Genomic DNA, 20955 nt, shown 5'->3' with positions numbered 1-20955 from the left:
TCACGATGATCACTGGCCTCCCAGGGATTATGGAGGTCCAACCGAGGGGTTAGGAGGTTGGGATGGGGAATCACACTTGGATGTGCATCCCGCTGCCACCAATTCTTAGAGAGCCTTGGGCAGGTTCCTTAAGGTCTCTGAGCCTCGATTTCCTTATCTTCAAAATGGTCGTGATGCCGTTGGCATTAAGGGTTTTAAAGTGCTTATTAGCCCAGCAGTCTGCCCCAGGGAGGGCCATCTCGTGGCTACAGGGGTTGCCCACCGCCAGTGAGCGCAACTGACCTCATCACCCGAGGGCTGTCTGGTAACCGCTCACCGTCCCGTCTCCGATGACCGGTGAATTCCTGGGCCCCGAGAGTCACCAGGGGCTGCAACTTCCCCTGATCCTTAGGTAGCAAACACCATCCACTCGGTGTCTGTCTTAAGACCGGTGGCGGGTCCCGACCGAACGATCCCGCTACTGGGGCTCTGAGGGGTCATGAAGGGTCACCGGACATCCCACGGCTGACTGATGGCCACTCAGCGACTGCTGATCCCTAATGACCGTGGGTGGTTCCCGTGTGGTTGCTGGGGCCTTCGGGTCCCTGGCGGTGGTCCCGCAGCGACCAGCGGCTCTCTCGTAGGTCTGGTACATGGATGGCTACTACAAGGGCCGGCGGGTCCTGGAGTTCCGCACTCTGGGAGACTTCATCAAAGGCCAGAACTTTATCCAGCACCTGCTGCCCCAGCCGTGGGCGGGCACGGGCCACGTGGTATACAACGGCTCCCTGTTCTACAACAAGTACCAGAGCAACGTGGTGGTCAAGTACCACTTCCGCTCGCGCTCCGTGCTGGTGCAGAGGAGCCTCCCGGGGGCCGGCTACAACAACACCTTCCCCTACTCCTGGGGCGGCTTCTCGGACATGGACTTCATGGTGGACGAGAGCGGGCTCTGGGCCGTCTACACCACCAACCAGAACGCGGGCAACATCGTGGTCAGCCGGCTGGACCCGCACACCCTCGAGGTCGTGCGGTCCTGGGACACCGGCTACCCCAAGCGCAGCGCTGGCGAGGCCTTCATGATCTGTGGCGTGCTCTACGTGACCAACTCCCACCTGGCCGGGGCCAAGGTCTACTTCGCCTACTTCACCAACACGTCCAGTTACGAGTACACGGACGTGCCCTTCCACAACCAGTACTCCCACATCTCCATGCTGGATTACAACCCCCGGGAGCGGGCCCTCTACACCTGGAACAACGGCCACCAGGTGCTCTACAACGTCACCCTCTTCCACGTCATCAGCACCGCCGGGGACCCCTAGGGGCCGCGGCGGCTCAGGCTGCCACACGAGGGCCGGGGCCCTTCTACCCCACCCGTGTCCCTTACTCTTTGTCTCCGTCCTGCCCTCGCTCTCCCCTGTCCCGTACGTTTTTTTCCTCTCCCTCCCATTTGGCCGGGCTTTCGTTCTCTGCCTCCCCGTTTCTCTTAGTGCATTCTGTCTGTGTCTTTTCTCCTTTGTTGGTCTCGAATTTTGATCCTTCACTCTTTCTGCCTCTTTATTAGTGTCCGTCTCTTTTCATTGATCTGACTCTCCAGTTCTTTCCCTGTCTGCCTCTCTGTCTCTCTCTTCCTTCTTCCCCTCCCTCCTTGTTTCCCACTCCTTCCCCACTCCCTCACTCCATGCCCCGCCTCCCTGCCCCCCACTAAGAGTTGAGTGCATGGATCGGTTTCTTTTTTTATTTACACTCGTTCTTTCCGGGTTGCTGGAATAAACGGGACCTTTGACATTTGATGCTTTCGTTGCTCTGTGTGTCCAGACGGGGCAGAGGAGGCCAGGTGGAGGGAGGCTCAGCCCGAGCCTGGAGACCCATCCCAGCTGGGCCCCCCTGTGTCCCATGCCACAAGCTGTCCCAAGCCCAGCCTCGGGGTGCGGCAGGAGGGGGGCACGGCTGGGCGAGCCCTTTGGGAAGACGGGCGAAGAGACCCCCATCCAAAGTTGCTTTGTTCAAAAACAATTTGTTTCAAAGCAATTTGATTCAAACAACCGAGACTTCTATCACAAAGATGAAAACAGGCCTCAGATGAATATTCTCCATCACTGGTTTTGCATCACTGAGCCATCTGGCAACTTTTTAAATGTGTGTGTGTGTGTGTGTGTGTGTGTGTGAGAGAGAGAGAGAGAGAGATACTTTTTTTTTTTAACAATTTGGCTGCTTTTAAGAATTTGGGTATGAGAGAGCGCAACACAATAGTATTTTTCCTTTTCTCTTTTTGCTTTGTGATTTCAAAATCATTTTACATGAGTTGCACCTGTTCCTAGTTCACTGAAAAAAAGAAACAGCCTGAAGGCGCACTGGGTACCTTCAGCCGACACACCCACACCCTACACCTGGAGCCCATTTACCTGGAGGGGGCTGGGGTAGCGATGGGCCTAGAGCTCCTGGAGGGAAGGATGGGAAAAGCTAGGAAGTATGGGAGGCAGGAAGGGGCATGAGAGGGAGTTGAAGAGGTCGGAGAAGCAGAGGCCCATTCCTTAGGAGCCTTGGTAATGTGACTAAGGGGGAGGGGGTGCTGGGGGGGGTGTTGGGGGGGGTGGCGTGCACAGAAGGGAAAGAACAGATGAGGGCTTTATTTTAGCCAGATCCCTGGTGGCCGAGGTGAGACAGACTGCAGGAGAGGGTAGAGTCACCTCTGGGGCGGGTGATCGGGGAACAAAGGTCGTGCTGACCACCACCCCACGTTCGCCCCCACCACACGGCCCCCACTGAAGCCAGGGAGGAATATTACGCAAAGAGCCCCCACAGGCCTAGATCCCAGCCCACCGGGACCACGGAGGAGGTGAAACCGCTCTTCTGGGAGCTACCCCCCACCCCCATCTCTAATTAATGACCTCTGATTAAATCATCTCCGCTCCATGCTGCCATCTCCGGGAACTCGGGACACAGGGCCATGCTGCGAATGAAACCAATGAATAATAAATGGGACTGCCTAATGCACTCATTTAAAACCAATTTTTAAAGAAATCTTCAAGAAAAGCAATTAATTTCCATTTAAATTGACAAGTTTGACATTGAAAAAGAACTGATTCCCAGATAAGCCCACGGAGAGGCACTTTGTACCTGCTTAAAAAAAAAAAAAAAAAAAAAACCACAGGGCTGGGACACTTAGGTCCCCTGAGCCCCCGCCCGCATACATTGATTTGGAGGCAGATCCCCCAGATAGCTCACAGTGGGGGCAGGCAGAAGTTAACTGGTCTCTCCAACTCCCAAAGTAAGGTTGGGATTGAGGGCTGCTGAGTCTCTGTCCCACACACACACAAACCTGGAACCGGGCACAGAGTACCGGGCGGGCCGTGGGTGTCTGTCCCGTCCTACGCCTGTCCTCCGAGTGATGCCCAGAGCGCCTGGCGCCCTAAGCGCCCTCTCCCCCCGTCACACACAGAGGCAGGCCCCAGCACTCCTGACGCTTGTTTGTAGCTTTTGTGCCGACCAAGGTAGGGCAGGAGAGGAATACCCCTCCTCCCCAGACCAGGCCAGGATCTGCGTGCCTTAGGCTGCTGCTGCCAACTCTGGCTTTCCCTCTCCGGACGTGTGCCTGGCCACCCTGGAGAAGCTTCGCAGCCCATCTCGCGGCAGAGCCCGCGTCACCCCGAGTTGAGGTGACCTACTCCGGCCCTGCCGCGTGGCCACAGAAGCCCGAGCTGGTGCCTGCGGCAGGAGAGTGGAAACCACCCCGGTCCCCAGGGCATTTGGGGCGGGGAAATGCCCGACTAAAGGGCCAGGAGGGACGAAGGCACCTTCGTCGTCCCCAGAAGGCCTGGGATTTACAGCCCCACCTCCAGGCAGGAGGCAGCGGGTGGGAATGTGCAGCAGGTGAGGGGAGCCACAGCCTGACACTGAGCCGACTCTGGGCACGTTTACTTAACAGCCATATTCTTTTGTTTGGACAAAGGGAGGAGGAGGTCCACGGAGGGGAGTGGTCACATCCAGTCGGGGGGACTCCCAGTGTCACCCAGGACACACACCTAGGGATAACTAGAGTCACATGGCCACACACACACACACACACACACACACACACGCGCGCGCCCAAAGTGACAGAGAATGCCACAAAGACCATTTCCCTGCCAACCCCACCCGGGAAAACACATCACACTCCCCAGCGGTGTCTCAACCCCCTCTCCACACCCTCCCCCCCGCCCCGCCCTCTTTCCTGCCCCTTCCCAGAGGCTCTGCTGTCTCAGTGGGGTGGGGGTGGGGGGGGTGAGCCCTCCGGGACCCCAGAGAATTGTTGGTGCAAACGAGGGACGGGCTGCTGCCTGCCTCGTGGCCCCCGCAGGCGATGTTAAGATTCTGCTTGGAGGTGCAGCCGGCCCGCCGGCTCCCCCCACAGCCTGCCAGAGCTGAGAGGAAACCCATTAAACCTTCCTAATGACACCCTGGCAGGCAGTGAGCAGAGAGCGATCGCTCCAGAAACCAGCCAGATGGGAGTTGGCCCAGGTGACTGTTTATGAGACACAGTCTCGGGGGCCTCCCTTGGGGTCAGTAGGGCTGGGCAGGCCTTTATTTTGCTCAGGTCCCCGAGCCCTGCTAGCCTGCCATCCCCCACCCCCCCGATCCGGACTGGTTCCCATTAACTGAGGGGGCAGAGTGGGTGAAACCCACAAACCCCCTGAATGAACTGGGCCCCCAGCCTAGGCCCTGGCACAGGGGCAGCTGTGAGGTGATGGAAACCAGGGGGCCACACCCGCAGGCCACCGGGCAGGTGCGTCCACCTGATGTGCCACAGGGATCCCCTCTGCTCCCAAGACAGCCTTTTACCCACGGTCCAGTCCAGGGACGCCCTCCTCCAGAGGGCCGGGCGGGACGCCCGCTCTCAGAGGTGCCTGGCAGTGGCCCTTCTCCCTTCCCGCCGGTTCCGTGTTGCTAAGGTAACAACATCTGAGGAGGAGGCAGGACCCAGGAACAACCTGCTAGAAGCATTTGTGGTAACAGGGAAGCAGGCATCAGGGTGCTGGATGTAATCTGTTCTATTTAGGAGCGGCCTGTGGAGGGTATGGGTGTGTGTGTGTGTGTGTGTGTGTGGAGGGCACCCGGCGCAGCGGGGGCGGGAGGCTTCAGTCTGGCTCTCCAAGGATCCCCTGCAGATCCCCAGCTCCACCTGGGTCTGCCGCATGCAGAGATGTGGGGCCAGTGCACTGCTCTTGCCTTCTAGAACATTCTTGAACACCCGAGTTCGAGGACCACTGGCGCTGACTGGGGTCTTCCCCGCTAGGAGCCCCCGGGGCCCAGGATGAAGAGGAGCTTCTCAGGGAGGAAATGCAGCTTGGACACTAGGGACGGCGGAACAGGACTGCCACTCCGACAGCTGCCCCCTCGCCTCAGCGGGGAGGGAACGAGACACAGGACAGCAGAGCAGTGGTTCCAAGTTTAATGGAGGGCAAGGGGGTGCTGCACTGATGCTCAGCGAGGCCCCAAGGCGGCTGGGCGGCCCGGGCCCCAAGTGGAGCATGTGCTTTTTGCAACTGAACAGAGGAACATAGCATAACCAGAAACAACCGGGGGCCTCCTGCCCCCATCCTGGACTTGGGTCGGGGGACGCAGGGGGCAGCTCAGCTGACTAGGCCTTCTCTTTGGGACGGGTCACCCCCACCCCTTCTGTCTGGGAGCCTCCCCACGCAGCCGCCCTTCTGAAGTCAATTCCTAAAGGGGAGAGGAGTCTGGCAGGGACAGCCCCAACTGGGGGCAGAGAGGGAGCCCCCAGTGGTGAAGAGCTCCCCCACCCCCGGCCATTTTGGGAACAATAAATACTGTGACATTAGCAGGGAGGGGCACCCGGTGGCCAGCAGGGAGCAGCAGGGTCCGTGGGCCCAGCCACCCGTCTAGCCCCGCCCTACCCTGCAGGCCGGGCCTGGGCCACCCACACCCCTCACTCCGTGCGCAGGATGATGTGGATGCCGGAATCCGTGAACACGGGCCCGCTCATCTCCCCCGTCCGCAGTGCAAAGGAGGCGTCTTCAAACGGCTTCTGCATCTGACCTGGGGAAGCGTGAGGGATGGGGCGTGGGGGTCAAGACATGGCCGCGGGCCACGACCGGGCAGGGCGGGCAGATGGGGCTCCCACCTGCGCCGAGCCTCCTGCTCATCCATCACGCGGTTTACGGCCCTGTCACTGTGGGGCGGCAGGGCCATTAAGAAGCCCCGGGAAGCCTGAGGACAGCATGAAGGATGGCAGGCAGAGGTGTTGCTGTGCACTTAGAGACACATTTCAGTGATGAACTCACCTCCCTGGGCCCCCCGATCCCAGCCCCCGCCACATCATCTGTCCTACCTGCCTCGGCTCACAGCCCCTTGCCGACACCGCCCCCCTCCCGCCTCACCCCATCTCTGGCCCGGCCCTGATGCTCTGCAGACCCCAGTACGGAGGGGGAGAGGAGGAACAGGAGGGGGTGGTGGCTGATCTCCTCTGTTCCTCCCGTTGCACTGCCTGAGCCAGACAGGCCTAAAGCCAGGGCTGCTACCCTCCCCTCACCCTCCTCCCTTCTCTCCTGCTGTCCCCACTCCTGAAGGTGGTGTTGGGAGGGGCATTCTAGGGGACAGGCCCTGGGGCGCTCAGGGGACTCAGCCTTATACCCCCAACAGGAGGAGAGTACCTACCTTACTGGGTCCCTGATGGGGACAACTGCACAGAGACACGCAGACCGACCCCCCCCCCCACCCCAGGACTGAAGGACATCAGGCAGGAGGCTCTGTGGCCCAGCCACCCCCAAGCAGGGCAACCACTGAAGCTTGAGGGATTGTGCTGCCACCTGGTGGAGCCTCAAGGCTTCTGCAGCAGGGACCGCCCCTCCCAACCTCTACCTGGCTAGGGGACCCCCACTGATGGGACAGAAGCCCCCCAGAGCTCGGCAGTGCCCATTCCTTGCGCACCTCTGCTGAAGGCACCCAGGTCTCCCCTGGCCTTGGCCGAGCTGCAGTCGCTGAACTGTGAGGCCAGAGATTCAAAGTCTTCCTCTCCTGACTTGATCTTCTGGATGTAGCCTGTAGACATACACGAAACGGGGACACACAGGGAGACGGCGCGTCAAAGGCAGGCCGGGACGAGACGGAGGGCTCCAGATGGAGGGCGGCATGCAACCCCTGCCCTACCTTGCACACATGCACATGTGAACACTGGCCTCACACACATCCACGAACGCCTCCCCACCCCCGACGTGTGTGCAGTCACACTAAGAAACGGTGCCTTCCACATGTGTGCACACCCTGGCCCCGCAGTGGCCTCGACAGTCATGCTGGGCTCGCCCCCCATTCTTCCACCCCCGCTGTCACTTCCACCGCCTCCCCCCACAAGCGGGACATGAACACAGCCATGACCTCTTCCTACCCTGCACACATACATCGGGGAGGACAGCAGAAGGCGGGGCTGACATCGAAGAGAGATGCTGGGACCCAGGCTCCCCCTCCCACCCAGTCCAAGATCCCCCGGAGGCAGGGATGCGGAAACTTTCTAGAGACTTTTAGGAGAAAGGGAGGAGGCCGGGGGACCAGGCCGGCTCTGCCACAGGAGCCGGCTAAATCCTCAGCCCCTGGGCCTCAGTTGTCCAATGTATAGAAAGCGGGATGAAGGTCCGGGCTGCTCACTGGGGCATTGTGAAGAGACCACAAGGCAGCTTAGGTGGGACACGTGTTGTTCACGTCGACTGTGGCCCCAGAGGTGGCTGACACAGTTCCCCCAGCTGCCCCTAAAGGATGTGTTGGTACCAGGCATTGGATTTACCCTCTGTGGGGTGCGAACTGTCCCCACTGGGCGCCGATTCTCCCTGCGGGGAGAGGGAGGCCGGGGGCAGCACAGCGCACCTGGGTGACTCACGTGTGGGGCGCAGAGCGCGCGGGAGGACTGTGTGTGCACCGTGGGGAGGAGCCCCCAGTCGCTCTGGAGTCCAGGCAGGAGCTCCTGCAGCCAGAAGCCATCCCTTCCTCCCCTAAATGCCTCCCTCCTGCTCCAACCAGCTGGCCGGCACATGAGTGAGTGTTCCTGCTAGTCTGGTCCCTGCATCACCACCACCCCCCACCCCACCGCGGGTGCAGCCACTGGGCGGGGCCCCCAGGACATCCAGCCCCAGACCACCAGAATGGCCCTTCACCTTGAGCTGCTCCCACGTGGCTTCCCTGACAGCTACTCTCCTGGGGACATTCCACACACCCACCCAGCCCACACCGCAGGTGAGGATCACCTGTCCTACCTGCCAGTGCGTTTCTGAACACCACCGTGACACTCCCTCCACTGATCCTGTCTGAGCGCCAGAGACACTGCTGATTAATCTCTCTCTCGTGCACTGAAGCCCAGAGACCCAGGCAGGGCCATCTGCCTGACGCTGAGCTAGCGCAGACTTTGCGAGGACCACGACCAAAATACACAACCATGACCACACGCCTATCATTCCATCTTGCTGCACGTCAAGGCAGCAACCGATGTCCTGGAACCTGATCTGCCTGGCTGCTTCCACGGCTGTCCCCACCACCCTGCCTGTCCCGTGTTCCTGTCACTCTTGTCATGTCCTGACCATCCCTTTGCCTCTGAACCATTAGCCACTTTCCAGCAGGCCACAGCGACACACAGCATGGTGCCCGGCACGGGGACCTTGACAAATGTCACTTGCTGTCACAATTCTCCCTTCTGTGAGGGCTGTGCATCCCAGTGAGGACGCTACCCCTATTTCTGTCTGATCTGCCCATCCCTGGTCTCCCTCGCCCGCACGTCTCAGTCTGGTCCGGCTGTCAGTGCGGTACGCTGCCTGGTCAGAAAGGCTCGCCGATGTCACACAAGCCCCACCCCCTGTAGGCCGTGGTGGCCTCTGCCTGTACCGCCCTGGTGTGGTCGAACACGTCCCTGGGGTGGCTAGGGGCCCCCCTGTGCCAGCTGCGTCCATCCGTGATCCAAGCTGAACCGGACATCACGAACACAGGCCTCCTTCTCCATTCCCTGGACTTCTGCTTATCGTTCCTTGTCCTCACCTGGGCAGCCTCAAGATTCTGCCTCCTTTCCTTTCTGTGTGGACCCCAATATGCTGGCTGGAGAATCCTGAGCGCGGTGCTCCCCGCTGTACCTGCCTGCCTCCGGGAAGCATAAATGTCCGCACGGGCCCCGCACCTGCAGAGCCAGGCCCAGCCCCCCAGCCCAGGGCGAGCCCCTCCTTGCCACATCCTCCAGCAGCTGGGGCCGTGAGTCAGCAGGGATCCCTGAGACTAGACGGCCTGGCCAAGGTACACACACACTGAAAGCAGCCTAAAAATCTAATAAAAGCCAAGCTTTTACCCGCCACCATTCACAGCACCCAAATCTTTCCCTGGCCAGCCAACTCTCAGAAAACATTCTGCTTGGACAGGAGCCTTAAGTGACTTAAAAACAAAACAAAACAAAACAAAACAAAACAAAACAAAACAAAACAAAACAAAACAGGGGAGCCTGGGTGGCTCTGTCGGTTAAGTGTCCGACTTCAGCTCAGGTCATGATCTCACGGTCCGTGAGTTCGAGCCCCGCGTCGGGCTCTGTGCTGACAGCTCGGAGCCTGGAGCCTGCTTCGGATTCTGTGTCTCCCTCTCTGTCTCTGCTCCTCCCCTGCTCGTGCTCTGTCTTTCAACAATAAGTAAATGTTAAACAAAAAAGTTAAAAACAAAACACTCCTTTCCAATCTCCCCTTTCTAGAAGCTGACCTTCAGGAGTCTGGCCCACAAGCCAAGATGCGAGGGAACCCTCAGAACCCTGTGCATCCCCTCAGCTCAGTATTACCCCATCCCCCATGACGCCCCTCCCAGTCCTGCCCTGCCCCCAGCACCTCAAGGCCTTTGCTTAATGGTCTCCTCCTGTCTGCTGTCCTCTGGCCTCACTGAGGAGCCTTTCCTAAGACCCCCACTGCATGAGGAAGCCTCCGTGCATTTACCAATGTCCTGTCTGTGGTCTGTCAGTCACCTCATACTGAGAGGGCAGGGCTGGGTTGGCCTTGCTCACTGCTGGGTTCCCAGTTCCCAGCTCTGTGCACAGAACAGGTGCTAATGCTGAAGAAATTCATGAATAAATGAGACAGAAACAGGCCACGGGGAAGGAGGGAGAGGGATCCCCCTCAGCATTTCAGGCAGAAATGCTGGAACCTCGTGTCTTTTTTTGTGCATCTCAGATCCAAATGCTCAAGAGAGGGTGAAAAGGAAACCCTCCCCTGCCCGCCTGGCAATGCCCTGGCCTAACCTGCCCACATCAACACCCCTCACCAAGACGGCACCCATCCAAAGGGGCTCCAGTTGAGAGCGAGGCAGACCCAGGGGCAGCCTCTCAAGGACCTCCCAGTCTGGAGTGGGGAACTTCCACCTGCTTCAGGAAGGGCAGATCAGGAGCCCCGGAAACTGTGTGCACGACAGCAGGGCACCTGTCGCTGCTGACAGATCACGGGCTGGCCGGCTCAGTGCGTCTCTGAGGCTAAGGAGGGTAAACTCTGGACCCCAACTGTTGCATTCAGACCTCAGCTCTTCCCATCCTGAGCTCTGTGACCCTCTGTGGGGGTGACTGCCTCTCGGAGCCTTACTTGCCTGGCCTGTAAAATGGGCTGATTATAGCAGCTCCCACCAGAAGGGCTACCAGGAGGGGTAGTTACTGCTGGAACAGTGGCTGGGGTGAAACAAACCTGACAGTTACTACTTGTCAGTCCATATGTCAGGGACTGAATTGTGTCCCCCCAAATTCATATGTTGAAGCTTCAACCCCCAACGTGACTGTATTTGGAGATGGGCCTTCATGCAAGTCATTAAGGTTAAATGAAGTCACAGGGGAGGCCCCGATCCCATAGGATTAGTGTCCTTATAAGAAGAGACACCAGAGAGCTCCGGCTCTCTCTCCACACGTGCACACGCCAAGGAAAGGCCACATGAGCGCGCGGCGAGAAGGCAGTTGTCTCCAAGCCAGGAAGAGTCTTTGCCAGAAACTGGATTGGTCAGAACCTTCATCTCAGGGGTGCCTGGGCGGCTCAGTCAGTTGAGTGTCTGATTTCAGCTCAGGTCATGATCTCACAGTTTGTGGGTTCAAGCCCCGCATTGGGCTCTGTGCTGACAGCTTAGAGCCCGGAGCCTGCTTCAAATTCTGTGTCTCCCTCTCTCTCTGCTAACGCTCTTTCTCAAAAATAAACAAACATTGGGGCGCCTGGGTGGCTCAGTCGGTTGGGCGTCCGACTTCGGCTCAGGTCATGATCTCGCAGTCCGTGAGTTTGAGCCCCGCGTCGGGCTCTGTGCTGACAGCTCAGAGCCTGGAGCCTGTTTTGGATTCTGTGTCTCCCTCTGTCTTCTGTTCATGCTCTGTCTCTCTCGGTCTCAAAAATGAATAAATGTTAAAAAAAAATTTTTTAATTAAAAAAAATAAACAAACATTAAAAAAAAAGAGAAAAAAAAAGAACCTTCGTCCCAGACTTCCAGCCCCAGAACTATGGCAAATAAATACCTAGTCTGTGGTATTCTGTTAGAACACCCCGAGCTAATACACCATAATCATTTAGGTGAAAGTGAGTGAATAATGGGGTGGCCTCTGACTCTAAAAAGGTTCAGGGGCAAACTAGGGAAGGGGCCTGGACAGAGAAAAAGGTGACAGGATTAGGTCTGCTGTCCCAAAAGACCCAAGATCCAGAAGAAGGAGCCCAGAGAGGCCAGAGACCCAGCCTGAAGCCAGCCCCCACCCCACACCTAACTAATCCATTACCCAGTCCTCCTGATTCTGCCTTCTCAACTCTCCGGAATCTGCTCCCCTCACCCCTCCCTGGCCCGTGAGGTCACACCGCTCAGAGCTGCAGGGCCCCCAGGCCATCCATGCAGGTACATGCAGCCAGCCCCTGCAATACTCCTGAGTCACTGACCTTGTGTGGGGACACTAGGTCAAAGGTGCTCACTGACCCTCGGACCCCAGGTGTGAGTATGTTTGGGGGGACTGCTGCTCACACCGGGGCCTCCCTGGGACCCTCAAGGACGGGGAGCAGGTGGAGAGGGCATCTCCACAGCCCGGCCTCCTTACACAAGGACACTGGCAATGACAGGCAGCTGGCCCTCAGATCCCTGACAGGGCCTGGCCGTAGCCCAGCAGCTTCAGTGGAGCCGACACTGGGAAAAGGTGCCTCAGCAGAAAATGCGGACACTGGTTTTACTGCGGGCAGCCCGTCCCCTCGGGGCAGTGGGGGAGCGCCGGATCTAAACGGGTACTGGTGAGAGTCAACCCCAAATCCTGATCTCCTGATCACCCGGACCGAGCCCAGGACGCAGGGAACATCCACCTTCACGAAGAGGAAACCGGGCCCCGACACCCCAAGCTTGCTGGCACGGCACACCCGAGCGTCTGGTTACGAAGCGCACCGCGGCCTGGGCCATCTCACCGCGCTCTCCTAACGACCCCCCGGGAGCCTGTCCCAGCCCCGCTCCAAGACGCCGAGTCAGCAGGCCAGGGTCACCGGAGGGTCTGCACGCTGAGCGCACCAGGCTCCCGAGCCCCTGCCTAGACCTCCGCGCCCGGCCACGCGTGCCCGAGCGACGGGGGTCGTGTGGGGACAGCAAGCGCCGGGCACTGAGCCCAGTGCTCTGCTGGGCAGTCAGCTGCCGGCCCCTGATCTCAGGCCATCCTGTCTCCATTCTACAGATGACGCAGCTGAGGCTCAGAGAATAAAGACACTTGCTCAAGGCCTCACAGCTGGACCCAGGCTCCATCTCCGTGCGACTCCGGGACGGGCCACACTGCTTCTGACCTTACCCTACTCCCACCCAACTAATCCGTTACCCAGTCCTCCTGATTCTGCCTTCTCAACTCTCCAGAATCTGCTCCCCTCACCGCTCCCTGGCCCAGCAGGTCACACTGCTTGGAGCTGCAGGGCCCCCAGGCCACCCGCGCAGGTACGTGCAGCCAGCGCCTGCTAACACGCCCGAGTCTGCACCAACTTAAGGTTAGGCCCCAGAGCCCGGCTGCTTCCTGGGAGCGCCGCCCAGTTACCCCTTCGCCAAGGCCTAAGCTGACCTCAGCACTCCCCCCCCCCCCCCACCACAGTATCAGCCCACCAGGCACACACTCGTCCCTCCTGGAGACGGGGAGGCACCCTCACCTGCCCCTCCCAGGCAGTCCCCAGGGTGTGACAGCCTTCCTTCCAAGCTGCGCTCAGATCTCCCCGTGCCCACCTGCCTCAGCCTCCTGCCATCTCTCGCCAGGATCGTTCCAAGGGTCTCCCTCTCTGGCCTGGGTGCTCTGCTGAACCTGGACCCTCTCGCAGTGGCCCCCAACAGCTCTTCCTCGGGCTCCTCAGATTTCAGGAGTCCCTCCCCGGACTGCGCCCCTTCCCGAGTCCCCTCCGCCAGTGGTGGCACCTCCTGTCACTCGATCTCCAAATGCCTATTACCTCTTGCCCACTCTCGTGGCTCCAAAAGCCTCAGGACGGGGACCATTTGAGCTAGGAGGACTCGAGAAGTCCCCTCGTGATTCTCTGGGCTTTCCCCACCTACTTCCTCTGCTTCCCCTGAGGCGGGCAGACCCCCCCTCATCGCTCACTGCTAGACCCAACCAGCTGGGCTCCGGGCACCCCCGGCCTCCCCGGCCCTTCACCCTCCAGCCACACAGCTCTCTCCTGAAAGCAAAGCATCACAGGCCCAGCCCCCAGGCACATGGAGCTGTGTGTTTCCTGCCGTCTCCAGAAAGGACCCAAACTCTTCAACTCATTCAGAGCCTTCCTCAACCTGGCTGGGACATGCCCTTGAAGGGTCTTTCCCCAGAGTCCTGGCTACAGCCTTGCCCTAGGCCTTTACTTCTGCCATTTCCTCTGCTAGGAATCCTTCTCGCTTCCCGCTGCTTCCTGAAACAATGCTGTGAGCAGGGACTGTAGGCCAGGCTGTGTGTTGAACGCTGGGAATATGGTGGGAAGAAAGCCAGCCCCTGCCTTCACGGAGCTCAGTCCAGATTCTGTGCATGAACTCTGCTCCTCTCTATAATGCTGAGGTAGGAGGCTCACAGGGGCCATGCATGGATCATGCTAGACACCGTGGGTGGGGGGGGGGGGTGCGTGGGTTTGGGTAAGTAATATCCTATAGGCCAAATACTGGGATGGGATAGTAAAACAGCCAATACTGACGAAGTGTGCACTTGGCCAGGCCTGGGCTAATAACAACCACCCTAATGACCGCCAGCAACTAGAGAACATTTCCTGGACACCAGGAACGGTTATTTAGGCTTTACTGCATTAGGTCAGAGTGCTCACAACTACCCTAGGAGATAGGTTCAATGGTCAAAATACTCATTTTACAAGTCAAAAGACAGGTTCAGAGATGTTAAGTAACTTTCTCAAAGTCACACAGACAGGGCTGGGGCAGAGCCAGATGGGAACCCGGGGCTGTCTGGGTCTGGGTAAGGCACTGGTTATATGGGGTAAGAGCAGCCCAGGAGGGGTCTGGGGTCTGCGGTGGCAGAGCCTGAACGGATGATAAAACCACACGCGAGATCCAGACCGGCACCACCCAAAAGAACTTGCCGTAAGGATAGAAATGTTTTCTATCTGCGCTAAGATGGCAGCCGCTGGCCACATGTGGCTACTGAACACCTGAAGTGCAGCCAGTGTGAGGAATAGTCTCTAGTATTAGTTTTAATTAATTTAAGTGAAAACAGCCTTGTGTGGGGAATGGCGGCCATACCCAGCAGCTCTACACCAGGGTTTACAACTTATGGCCCCTAATGAGCTAAGTTCTGCTTTTGTAAATAAAGTTTTATTGGCACATACACAGCCGTTTGTTTACATATTATCTCAAGCTGCTATCAGTTACAAAGCAGAGCCGTATGCCTGCAAAACCTAAACTATTTATTACCTGACCTTTTAAGAGAAAGTCTGTCTGCTCACTACTGCTTAGACCACGGAGGAACCACGGAACAGAGACAGGAACAGCCTCTTCTCTCAGGGCAGAATTAATTAACCGAAGTCTGCTAGCAAGTTCTAAGCTGCTACCTTTCCAACCTCTCTCCTGACCCACCCACATATGTGCCCCAGAACCCTGATCGATGACATTACCAGCAACAATAACTCCCACTGGCCAAGGGCCCACCGTGCACCAAACACTCTCACCTCACTGAATCCTCACCATGGGCCTCAGAGGCAAGTGTGTGACGGTGCCCATTTTACAGAGGTGAAAACTGAGTCTCAAAGGAGGTTGCACAAGTCCCCCAAGGTCACAGAGCTTATGGGGCATGGCTACCATCTGAACCCGGGTCTGCCAGCCCCCAAGGCTGGGCCCTCCCTTCCTAACCTGGCTCACCCTCCCAATGCCAGAGAGAAAGAAAAAGGAGAGACAGATGGGTGGGCGAGGCTCAGGTCGGGTACAGGCACTTCTGTGTCAGCCAATGCTGACGGCTGAATTAGCTGGGGTGATTTCCACAAGGCCAGCTCTGGCCCCCAAGGAGCGGAGACCCCTCCACACCCCCCCCCCCCACAACCCGTTTCCAGCCCTGCTCACCATTAATCAGCTCCAGGGCCTCCTCCTTGGTCCTGGTGATCTTCTCCTGCCGCCAGGACGAGGGCCGCCGTGACTGGCTGTGCTTGACGAGCAGGTGTGAGCATCGGACCCTGGTGGGCTCGCCCTGTCCATTTTTGCCGCCGCTGCTGCTGTTGCCACTCGGCCGCTCCCACTGGCTGGCGTTAGTGATGTGATTAAAGTAGTACACCCTGCCTGGAGTTGGGGGGGGGGGGGGAGGAATTCAGCTGGGACCTGCTCACAGGACGCCACCCTGAGGCCAAGATGAGGGACTGGCCGACGGGATGCCTTCATGCAGCAAATCCACTGTGTCCTACACCACGTGCCACTGGCCCCTCAGGGAGCTAACATTCTAGGTGGGGGCAGAGAGGCACCAGACAAGCAAATAAGACAACATCACAACTTTAGTTATTGGTAACTTCAAGGGGGAAAATAACCCAGGGTGACAGAAGAGAGGAAGCCAGGGGGACACGGAGCGGATCGGAGCACGTACTCGGCAGCCAGACTGCCTGTCCAAATCTGGCTCTGTCACTCGGTGGATGAACTCCCCTCCCCGGGCCTCCACGTTCTCAACGCATAAAATGGAGACACCGGTACCCGCCTGTCGGGCTGTTCGAAGGGAATGAGTTCGCATCTGTAACATGCTCAGGACAGTGGCCGGTACACCTGAAGAGTGTGATAGCTATAACCTCCATTTTAGAGACGACAAAAACGAGGCCTCCCTTTCCCCATCTTTGGTAACGCTTCCTGAGTATAAACTCTGCTCCAGGAACACCGGGTTGGAGGCAGGAATTACACCCAGGGTGTCAAACACAAAAGCTCTCTTCTTAATCCGTACTCGGTGCACAGTGCTGCACAACTAGGGACCGGCACGGCTGGGGGCCAGACATTACCCAGGGCCTGAGGAGCATGAAGGAGTGAAGGCTGCAAAGAAGAAGACTGAAGTAGGACCCAGTAGAGCCCAGGCACCATTCCGGGGGCTGACATTTTGCCTGGGCTGCGTGGACAACTTGCACCCTGCACCAGGAAGAGCTGAATGTCACCCCTGAGGAAGACCATCAGGGAGGGAGGGGGCAGGCAGAAAAGGCAAGAGAGGGGGCCCAGAACTGGGCCGAGCATCAGATTCATCACGAGGTTGCAGCCACAGAGCGGGGCTGGAGCAGGCTGGGTGAGAGCTGAGCCACTGACCGACTCTAAAACCTTGGCAACGGCCTCTATCCCCCCGAACCTTGGTTTTCTCATCTGAAAAGAGGGAGTGAAGCGAAAGAATAAGGACATAACTTCATGGGGTTAATGTGGAGAATAGTGATGATACATGTGAAGCGGTCACCAGAGTGCCTGGCATTCAATTAACAGAAATAACTGTGACTGCAATTTTTATGGGTTATGGAGGCGGTGCAGTGAAATGCTGGGCCTGATCCTCAGGAGTTTGCGGTGACAAGGGCAGGGGGCTCTGCAGTCAGACGGATTGGGTTCTAATCTAGCCCCTGCCCCCCTGGAATGAATGACCTTGGGTGAGTTCCTTAAGTTTCCCGACCTCAGTTTCCTCACCTGCAAAATGGGGATAGTAACTACCTACCTCCTACAGTTGTGGTCATTCAGAGAGCGAGAGAGAGAACACACTTAAAACACCTGGCACAATGCTGGACGGTGAGATGAACGCGCCCTGTTATTGATATTATTATTGTGGATAAGCCTGAAATCGGGCTCCCAGCACAGGGACCATCCTGAGGCAGAACACCACCGAGAGGCTATCGCAGACTCAGCATTAGGTGGGGATGGCAGGAATAGGCTGTGCACCCGAGGCCGAGCACCACCCTGGAGCCACGCCCTGAGCATGGGGTTGGGGTGTCCTTCCCCAGGAGTGTCCCCCGGGCCCAGCGGGGTGCACAGGCGTTCCCCGGGGACGTCAGGTGCATTAGGCCAAAAGGTGTCAGCCGGATGGGCAGGGCTAGGGCCATCACCCGGGGGACTGCTGCGGAATCACGGGCCCTTTACCCCCGCCCCGGCAGCGCGCAGGGTCTCTCCGGGCCCGCCCCTTGCCTCAGTTTCCTCCGGCATCCCCGCTCCAGAGGTTCGCAGCCCCCACGGGGCGGGCCCGGGCCGTTACCCTGGGAAGACGCGGAGAAGCCAAGACCCCACGGGAATCGGGCGGCGGCGCTGCGCCCGAGGGGCGAGCTCGAGCCCTGCTTCCGCGGGCCCGCGCGGCCCCGCCCCAGCCCCGACCCCCGCGGCACCTGAGCTGCGGCTCATGCGCTTCTCCCAGCCGGGCGGCAGCTTCTCTTCGTCCGCCATCTTCCCTCCTGCCGCAGCGCCCGCTCCGCCTCCGCCGCACCGCCTATGCCGCCCGCGCCCACCCACCGCCGCCGCCGATTGGCTCGGAGCTCCTCGCATCGGGGCCTGGCGACGATGTTCATTGGGCACCCCAACAGTCCGGAGAGGTGTTCTGGCCTCCTATTGGGTAGCACCAAGACTGGGCGGATCCTCCCCTCGTTTTACCTGGGTCCCGCCCCCGTACGGCCTCACCCCGGTCCCGCCCCCTTCCTCACTCGGCCCCTAACTGGTAGAGAAGGGAAAGGAGCCCGTCCTTCTCAACGCCCTTTGGCGAGCTACAAAGAAGTCCCGACCCCATCTTTTGCGTCCTTCGCCACAGGCCCCATCCGATTGGTCCCTGCGTCAGTATCCCGCCTTCCTAAACCGTTCCCGCAACCCCCCATGCGGAAGTGCCTGGGTGGTTTGGGGGTGACGGCAGCCCACGAGGTATTTGAAAGAGTTGGTGCTGCCTTAGTTGTTGCCATAGCGACGTAGTCGCCTTGGTGATGAGCCGCGAAGAACCCAGAAGCCTAAATTTGGCTCCTCCATCCTCCCTCTACCCACCTGCTTTCTCCAGATGTCCAAAGCTATCTTCCCACCTCTCTCTCTCTCTCTTTTTTTTTTTTGGGGGGGGGGGGGGCAAGGCTAACCCTGTCCGATGCCACTGACCCAAACATCTACTTCCTTTGGAACCTACTTTACTTAGGTCCTTGCCTCTCAGTCTGGCTCTTGCCTCTGTCCTGGGTGACTGGTGGGTGTTGGCATTACCACTTAGCTAGGGACACAGGAGGACCCGCCGATAGGAGGATGGTGAGCTCGGTTTGAATCCATTTAAAGTTGAGTGTGCACCTGTGGGACACTGAGGAGGTGCCTGAGGACGGGCTGGAGACAGATATGAGAGGCACAGACACCAACAGGGAAGAGTACGATGATAGTTCATCTGGAACTAGACCCATGTGACCATTAAAAAGAATGGGGCGCAGTGATATGAAATACAGGGAAATATGTCTACAAGGAATCTGAGACAGGATGTGGTAGGTTAAGAGCATTAAGGAGCCAGATTACTTTGGTTCAAAGCCCAGCCCTCCGTTTGCTATGACCTTGAACAATTTACTTAACCTCTGTGCTTCAGCTTCTCCATATGCAAATGAGGATAAGAAATAATATTTATGAGGGGTGCCTGGGCGGTTCAGTCGGTTAAGCATCCAACTTGATTTTGGCTCAGGTCATGATCTCATGGCTCATGGAATTGAACCCCACGTCTGGCTCTACAATGAGCATGGAGTCTACCTAAAAATCTGTCTCTCTCAAAAAAAGAGATGATTTTCAACTTAGTGCGGAGTTGCAAAAATAGTGTAGATTTTTCATATACTCTTTACCCAGCCATCTCTTATATTAACATCTTACATAATAATAGAACAGAGGTAGGGCACCTGACTGGCTTAGTCGATGGAGCATGTGACTCTTGCTCTTGGGGTCATGAATTCAAACCCCACATTGTGTGTAGAGTTTGCTTAAAAATAAAATCTTTAAAAAAGTAAATAATGAAACAGAGATCACCAGGGGTGATTTTGTTCCCCAGGGGACATTTGACAAGGTCTTAAGACATTTGGGGTTGTCACAAATAGTAGGGAGGGAGATGCTACTGGCATTTCGTAGGTAGAAGCCAAGGATGTTGTTTAACATTCTACAAGGCACAGCATCCTCAACAAAGAATTATCCAGCCCCAATGTCAACTGTGCCAAAGCTGAGAAACCCTGCCTTAGAATAATGATCAAACATTTGTAAATACAATTGGAAATCAACATTAGTACAATACCATTAATTAAACTAAACTCTAGAAAAGAATTTCCCCAGCTTTCCCAGGATCCACATTGTCATGTCTCCTTAGTTTCCTCCAGTACATAACATGTAGGTCTTTTCTTGTCTTTCATGACCTTTGATACTTTCAAAAAGCAGAATGTCCCCCATTCTGATATTTTGTTGTAATAGGGTTGGTCTGATATTTTTCTCATGATCTGATTGAGGCTATGTGTTATTGGGAAGGATATCCAGAGACAATGTGCCCTTCTCAGTGCATCATACCAGGTGATCAATGATGTTGCAATGTATTACTAGTTGCATTAAGGCATCTTTTGCTGCAAAACAAATTATCCCACAATTTAGTGGATTCACACTAATATTATTTCAGTTTCTATGGGTCAGGAATCCAGGCACAGTTTAGCTGGTGTCAGCAGAAAAGGCTGTGGTCTCATCTGAAGGCTTGACTGCAGCAGGATCTACTCCCAAGCTCCTTCATGTGGTTGCCTGAGGATTTAGTTACTGAGGGGATGACAGACTGAAGAAGAGTTCCTCACTAGCTATTGGCTGAGGGCCTCTCCATAAGGCAGCTGGCTTTCATCAATGAGCAAGTGAGAAAGCAAGAGAGCAGGCAAAACAGAAACCACAGTCTCTTTGCAACTTAATCTCAGAAGTGATATCCCATCACTTTTGCCATGTTCTATTTGTCAGAAGCTAGGGCTGGTCTATGCTCAAGAGGAAAGGGTTACACAAAGATGTGAATACTGGGACAAGAGGATCATTAGGGACCATCTTAGAGTCTGCCTACCATTCGTGATGTTATTAACTTTGATTGGTTAAGGCAACTAGTTTCCTTTTTGTAATGAATTACTTTTTGGGAGATACTTTGAGACTGTGCAAATATCCTACTTCTGCTTAAACTTTTGTTCACCAATCTTAGCATCTATTGGTGTTTCTGGTCTACAGTAGTTCTTACTATGGTGATTTATTTCCCTTTTTCCTTCTACATTTAACTGGAATCTTTTTGTAATAAAGAGTTGTTCCAGGGCACCTGGGTGGCTCACTCAGTTGAGCATCAGACTTCGGCTCAGGTCATGATCTCATGGTCTGTGAGTTCGAGCCCCGCATCAGGCCCTGGGCTGACAGCTCAGAGCCTGGAGCCTGCTTCAGATTCTGTGTCTCCCTCTCTCTCTGCCCCGCCCCTGCTTATGCTCTGTGTCACTCTGTCAAAAATAAACATTAAAAAAAATTTTTTTAAATAAAAGAGTTTCCCTTCTCCCCATTTATATATTAAATTATTAAAAAAAATTTTTTTTAAATGTTTATTTAGTTTTGAGAGAG

The 20955-nt window shown here is 56.7% G+C and overlaps 2 protein-coding genes across 4 annotated transcripts in view; one reads left to right on the top strand and one right to left on the bottom strand.

Moving 5' to 3' along the window:
* Window positions 1-1301, top strand: part of OLFM2 (olfactomedin 2) — a 42831-nt gene extending 41530 nt beyond the window's left edge. For all 3 annotated transcript variants that reach the window (XM_047097579.1, XM_047097578.1, XM_047097577.1), the window contains one exon: window positions 624-1301. In XM_047097579.1, coding sequence (XP_046953535.1) covers window positions 624-1301 — 678 coding nt within the window. The remainder of the gene's footprint in view (window positions 1-623) is intronic.
* Window positions 1302-5396: 4095 nt separating this feature from the next.
* Window positions 5397-17824, bottom strand: PIN1 (peptidylprolyl cis/trans isomerase, NIMA-interacting 1). Its single transcript, XM_047096690.1, has 4 exons — window positions 17739-17824; window positions 15484-15696; window positions 6910-7020; window positions 5397-6018 (listed from the first exon to the last, which is right to left on the bottom strand). Exons 1-4 carry the CDS (start codon window positions 17794-17796, stop codon window positions 5909-5911), a joined length of 492 nt encoding a protein of 163 aa, XP_046952646.1. The 5' UTR covers window positions 17797-17824; the 3' UTR covers window positions 5397-5908.
* Window positions 17825-20955: the final 3131 nt, after the last annotated feature.

This window comes from Lynx rufus, unplaced genomic scaffold, assembly GCF_022079265.1.
Source record: "Lynx rufus isolate CCGP_SWC_20201006 ecotype Redwood Valley unplaced genomic scaffold, mLynRuf1.p SCAF_4, whole genome shotgun sequence".
Classification (NCBI taxonomy): domain Eukaryota; kingdom Metazoa; phylum Chordata; class Mammalia; order Carnivora; family Felidae; genus Lynx; species Lynx rufus.
Note: the sequence above shows the minus strand (reverse complement) of the source record. Positions and strands in the feature narration are given on the sequence as shown.

Bases quoted from the DNA above. Each gene is read 5' to 3' on its own strand.
- PIN1 (XM_047096690.1), bottom strand. From the start codon at position 17,796: ATGGCGGACGAAGAGAAGCTGCCGCCCGGCTGGGAGAAGCGCATGAGC. The intron at 15,697-17,738 runs GTGCCGCGGGGG...CCCCAACTCCAG, and splicing joins GCGCATGAGCCGCAGCTCAG to GCAGGGTGTACTACTTTAAT. The intron at 6,019-6,909 runs GTGCGCAAGGAA...ACGCTTCCCCAG, and splicing joins CCTGGGTGCCTTCAGCAGAG to GTCAGATGCAGAAGCCGTTT.